This window comes from Nicotiana sylvestris, chromosome 11, assembly GCF_000393655.2.
Source record: "Nicotiana sylvestris chromosome 11, ASM39365v2, whole genome shotgun sequence".
In the NCBI taxonomy this organism is placed as follows: domain Eukaryota; kingdom Viridiplantae; phylum Streptophyta; class Magnoliopsida; order Solanales; family Solanaceae; genus Nicotiana; species Nicotiana sylvestris.
The window spans coordinates 87,340,423-87,346,403 of NC_091067.1; the positions used below are offsets into that span (position 1 = coordinate 87,340,423).

At 36.8% G+C, this 5,981-nt stretch overlaps 2 protein-coding genes across 2 annotated transcripts; both read right to left on the bottom strand.

Moving 5' to 3' along the window:
* Positions 1-370: 370 nt before the first annotated feature.
* Positions 371-1,717, bottom strand: LOC138881284 (uncharacterized). The gene is made up of 2 exons (XM_070161500.1): positions 1,181-1,717; positions 371-1,138 (listed from the first exon to the last, which is right to left on the bottom strand). Exons 1-2 carry the CDS (start codon positions 1,715-1,717, stop codon positions 371-373), a joined length of 1,305 nt encoding a protein of 434 aa, XP_070017601.1.
* A 1,251-nt stretch (positions 1,718-2,968) lies between these two features.
* Positions 2,969-5,541, bottom strand: LOC104219866 (defensin-like protein). The gene is made up of 2 exons (XM_009770613.2): positions 5,413-5,541; positions 2,969-3,330 (listed from the first exon to the last, which is right to left on the bottom strand). Exons 1-2 carry the CDS (start codon positions 5,477-5,479, stop codon positions 3,158-3,160), a joined length of 240 nt encoding a protein of 79 aa, XP_009768915.1. The 5' UTR covers positions 5,480-5,541; the 3' UTR covers positions 2,969-3,157.
* Positions 5,542-5,981: the final 440 nt, after the last annotated feature.

A 5,981-nucleotide genomic window follows, 5' to 3' on the forward strand; every position in this document is an offset into this window, starting at 1 on the left:
TGTTAAATGACTAATTTACATAACTAAGTTCGGTGGGGACCCACCATTGTGGACCGCGAGGGGTGCCTAACACCTTCCCCTCAAGGTTATTTAGAGCCCTTACCCTAATCTCTGGTAATGCAAACTGGTTACATGAGTTAATTGCTCTAGGTGCCCTAACGCACCTTAATCCATTAGGTGACGACTCTTCAAATACCCAATTCTCAAAAGGAAATGAGTTGTTCCCAATGAATGTCGAAACCCTGACTCCGCACCCCCCCGCAAAGGAAAAAGGGGGCCCGACACAACTCATCTTTTATTTTTCCTACATTTTCTTCTAAAGTGAGTTGTGTGTGATAAGCTTTCTTATTACCGGTTCCTAATTTCAATTTTAGATTTTCGATCTTAGCTCTAGGACAGTGGTGTCAAGTTCATGAACCTGGTTTTTCAACTCAGCATTTTTACTATCACTTTCACTAGCCCTGAGTTTCAGATTTTTGCACTTAGCTTTCAAGATTACACATTCCTTAGACAGTTGTTCCTTTTCATTGTTTATGACTTTAGATTCATCAATGAAATCTAGTAGTAACTCAGATAGACTTTTTTTAGACAAAAACTTAATCTTGTCTTTGAGATGAATCACACTTTCCTCTGATTCCTCATCAGATTTTCCAATGGCCATAAGTGCTTGTTCATCTCCATCTTCATCTTCTGAATCCTCATCTGAGCTTTCTCCCCAGACAGCAACCATAGCTTTTGTTGATCCTTCATTCTTCTTGGGATGAACTTGTTCATTCTTCTTGTTTCTTTGTCCAGTCATTTCCTTCTTCCATTCAATTTCCCTCTGAGGACAGTTTTTGATAATGTGATCAGTCTTACTACATTTGTAGAAGCCCCTGTTGGTCTGTTTTTCAGAAACCCTTAGTTTGTTGTATCTTGCACCTCTTGACGAACCATTTCCTCTCATTAGATACTTCTTGAAATCCTTTGTGATCATAGACATTTCATCCTCCTCTAAATCAGCACCTTCAGTGATTTTGAGAGCCAGGATCCTTTCCTTCTTGGGTGCATCCATCTTCATGGTTTGCCTTCTAAGTTCATAGGCAGTGAGATTTCCAATTAGCTCGTCCAACTTGAGAGTGGAAATGTTCTTTGATTCCTGAATAGCAGTGATCTTGCTTTCTCAAGTGACTGGCAAGACCCTTGTTAAGATTTTCTCAACTTTGTCTTCTTCAAGAATAATCCTTTCAAGAGACTTAAGTTCATTTGTTAGTGTTTTGAACCTTGTATACATCTTTTGGATGGTTTCTTCTTCCTTCATGATAAAATTCTCATATTGAGAATACAACGGTGTTCCTCTTGATTTCTTCACTTGAGGAGTTCCTTCGAGAGCCACTTGCAAAGTGTCCAAGATTTCATTAGCAGTGGTACAGCGTTGAACTCTACTGTACTCGTCTGGACTAAGTCCACACACAAGACATTTTTTGGCCTTAGCATTCTTTTCCCACTTCCTCAGGTCCTCAGCATTGCAGTCAGCTCCTGTTGTTGGCACATCTACTCCTTCAGCATTCTTCTTCAAGGTGGCCAGGGGACCATTAGTGACAATGTTCCATAGCTCATAGTCCTCTCCAATAATGTGATCTCCCATCTTGTTTTTCCACCAGGAGTAGTACTGGCCATTAAAGAGTGGAGGCCTAACAATGGACTGTCCTTCCCAGTTTTCAGATGGTGCACTCATCTTGATCGGTTCCTAAGGTGTTAGCCTCTTCAAGGATAACCTGCTCTGATACCAATTGATGCTCTATACTTCAATACCACACAAAAGGGGGGTGATTTATGTGGTGACCAATTTTTCGCTTAAACTGATTATGGAAGGACCCGGTTCTTCTATGTGTTCCTTATACTACTATTGCGGAATAATAAATGCAAAAAGTAAATAACACAAGTATTTTTACGTGGAAAACACCCAACTCAAAAGGTAGAAAAAAAAACCACGACCTACTACTCAGTAGGATTTTCCCAACACCTCACTAAATCACTGAGCCAAAACAATATTTACAAAACGCTTTGTAAACCTAAGGATTACCTCTAATCCCGTTGTAGAACATAGGCTCTAATTGTTGCGTCAACTTCAAGTTAACTCTAACTTGAATACTCTGAGTTCCTATTACAATTGCCTCTAGATAAAGCTGAAAGGTACAATATGAAAACACGTACTACAATTGAACTAGACTAAAAGACATACACTTAGAACCGGTTCTTCTATCTGGCTTGCGTAGCTTCAGGTTGGCACACTTGAATTACACACGAACTGCTTGCAAAATTGCCTTGTTGTTTTGCTCTCAATTCACGTTTAACTTCTGCGTTTGTGCAACACATTTAAAGTGAGAACATCCTGCAATTTATAGAGTTAGTAGATGAAGAAATAACTAGAGTTCTAATGCTACTCTTCCTTGGTGGAAGAGTTCTAGATGATTTCAACTTCTAACTCCTTCCCTATCTTGAATAGTGTTCTCTTTAAGTAAGGAGTCATTCTCCTTATCAATTATGCAACCTTTTCGATCATGAGATATTAAATACACCAAGTTAAGCTTATCTCCTTCACGTGCATCCCACATGCTCGAATCTGCCCGTTTTTATGAACCTGAGGGATAGACCTGGTTCGTGCGTGAGCTTCGTTTGTCAATCTTTAAAACAAACCTTTACTTGGGCCAACATGTGGGCTTTGGGTAGCATAGTGTGTACGCAACTCTTACTCCTACCTCGTGGAGGTGGAGAGACTATTTTCAGAAGAGTTTCGGCTCAAGAAAAATATATTTTCAACAAATTTGAAAAAGAAAAACAGACTACTGAAAATAAAAACGCAAAAAATAAAGCAATAAGACAACCAAGCAGGAATAGGCAAACTCAACACTTTATATATATATATATATATATATATATCACAATGAAAGTCACCAAAAAATGAGCTAAGAAGAACAAACCATAGGATTGGAAGAGGGAAACAGCCCAAATGGAACAGCATGTCAGGCCCCCATCTGATTTAACATCATATATTTCTAGTTCTTTATAATAAAATAAATACTATAAAGCTTTTTCACGATAACAAGACAGTAGCTAAATATATAATTGCACGTTATTCTTATTACATAGTTAACTGCTCCACTTAGTAGAGAGATTAACAGTTTCTGAGACAAAAGCATCGGCGACGTAACCCTTTGCATTTTCCATCAGGGAAGCCCTCTGTATTGCAAACAGAAGCACAATTTCTGTTACTTACACACACTCCTTTGAACCGTTGGCTTTGCGACTCGCAGTTCCTTGCCTCTGCCACCATTATTGGTCCCATCTCTTCTTTTTTACACATCAAACACAATCACCAAAATAATTAATAGATCAGTTCATAAAACTATCTAAGCACATTAAAAACCTTCGGTAAGTGAAAAATGCCAATTTGGGTAAGTAAAGCTGATCCTTTATTATTTCAAGCCAGTGAGGATTAGAATGTTAGTATTGCACTTGCACTAGCTTGGTACTCTTTTATCACAAGTGATTCAAAACCCTCACACAAATATAATACTTTTAATAGTCGATTTAAATATATAAGGAAAGTTGGTATGTGTAGCTAGAAGTCCGACTGTGGATTCGACAGCACTTAATAGTTTTTACTTTGGTGTATTTGCATTAATAAATTCATTAAATATGTACAAATATTAAATTTAGAACTCAGTTATTAACAGTGTTTTAAAAGGCGCGGGCTTAAGGCGAGACGTTTTACATATATCTCAGCGACGCGTAAGCCCCGAAGCACGAGGCATAAGCCTCATAGGTATTTAATTTTTAATATTTTATGAAATAATATAATTACATCAAATATTTATAAATAGGTAAAATTACATAAAAATTGAAGAAAACTTTAAATATGTAGGTAGGTAGATAGATAAATGTGCTCTATCCCCACAAAAAACTAGTCAAAACAATCTATTATACGCTACTTACAAGGGGCATTTGCATTTATACCCGCTTTTTGTGTTACATTTTAACTTGTGCCCGCTTTGCAAAAAAATTGCAAACGTACCCGCTTTTTCGCATAACTTCAGCACACGGGGCTGAAGTAGCAAAGGCAATCACGCAAAACTTCAGCATTCTAGTAGTCGAGCCTGAAGTTCAGCTCTAGAGCTGAAGTTTTTGTCTTTATAACTGGGAAATCCCACTATCAAGATGTTCTAGTTTTTGATAACTCACCCAACTTTAGTTTACTGTTATCAGATTTTATGTAATTGGATCCATCGCTCAGTTTCATCTATTGTGTACTCTGTTAACTTTCACGTTTTAAATATATCAAGAGCTACGTCTCATAGCCAAAAAAAAAAAAATCAAAAGAGAAAAGAAAATGAAGAACAAACTCCATGTGCATGGGAAAGAATGAATTTGAAACTTACTGTTAAAGGCTGGGTTCCTTGTACAGAAACATTCACGGTATTAAGTAAATTTCCAACAATGGATGACGGAGTTGTGTTTCTAGACAATGAGAAAACTGGTTTTTAATGTTATAATAATCCAAATGGAAGTCCTCAGTATATTTGCTTTAGCTTCATTAATTAAAGAGAGCAATGTTGAAGTCATCGTTGTCGAAGAAGAAAAAAGAAAATGAAGGAGGAGAAGGGGGGGGAGAAAGGGAGCTGAAGTTGTTTAAAAAGTGGATAAAAGTTAAAAGTTTTTTTAAAAAAATGGGTATAGGTTAAATGGGGGCGACCAAATAGGGCGCCCCGTGCAATTTTTACTACTTACAAGCACAAGTAAGTTGAGTCCAAATGAATATGGAGTTCTCTTTGTATTTCTAAAAAAATATATATATATTTGTTGCTTTTGGGAAATATTAACAGAATAGCAGACAAGATAAAGAATTTGAAAAAACCATGAATTAGGGCTTTAATCAATAAAAAAAGGTCTTGACTTTTAAATTTAATACATTTTAGTTCCTTTTTAAAAAATTTGAGTAATAACCAAACTGACGTTTGAGAATTTGGGTATTATATAAGAACTTATTCAACAAATTTTGTTTTAATTTGAAAAAATCTCTAGGGTTTACGCCACACTAAAAAAATCATGTCTCAAACGCCGGGCGTACACCCCGAATTACTGGATGTACGCCTTTTGAGACCTTCACCCCACTCCATCGCTTCAGGGCATTTTTGATGCGTCTCGCCTCAGGGCTCACCCCGAAAACGCCTTTTAAAACACTGGTTATTAACACTTAGAAATTTAAAATCCAGAATCCGTATGATTGTAATCCCTTGTTCCGCCTCTATGTGTATTTGAGCCAAAAACAACAAGTGCAGTTATTATATCTGAGCCGGAAGCAGTAAGTCGACAAGAGAACGTGATTTTACTGGAAAGAAGTTAGAAAGAGCAAGATATAGAAATTTTTACCAGTGGCGAAGACAACCATTAGCAAGAGGAACACAGTTGATAACAAACGCATAGAGCGCCTCATCATCTTGTTTCACTGAAAGAGTATGAGAGCTTTAGACAAACTAAAAGTAATTCTGAGGAGCTAGCATTGGGTTGGTAAGGGCATAAATATATAGGAAATTGTTCATGATTCATACTTTAAATTAGGAGTGGCAAAGGGCGGATCAGATCGGATATATTTCGGGTCAAAACGGGTAATAAAAAACGGATAAATTAATTGACCCAGCTCATATTTAATACGAATAAAAAATAAGTTAATTAACTGGCGGATAATATGGGTAACCATATTATTCACGACTTCTTGCATATGATTACTTTTGGAAGATTTTTTACTCTCCCTAACTTGAAGAATCCCGATTTGAGGCTTTACAAATGTAAAAGTTAGACCCATTGGTTACCCATTGGTTATCCATTTTCTAAATGGATAATATGGTTGTTATCCATATTTGATCCGTTTTTAAAAAGTTTATTATCCAACCCATTTTTTAATGGTTAACTGTTTTTTTAACCATTTTGCCACCCCGCTT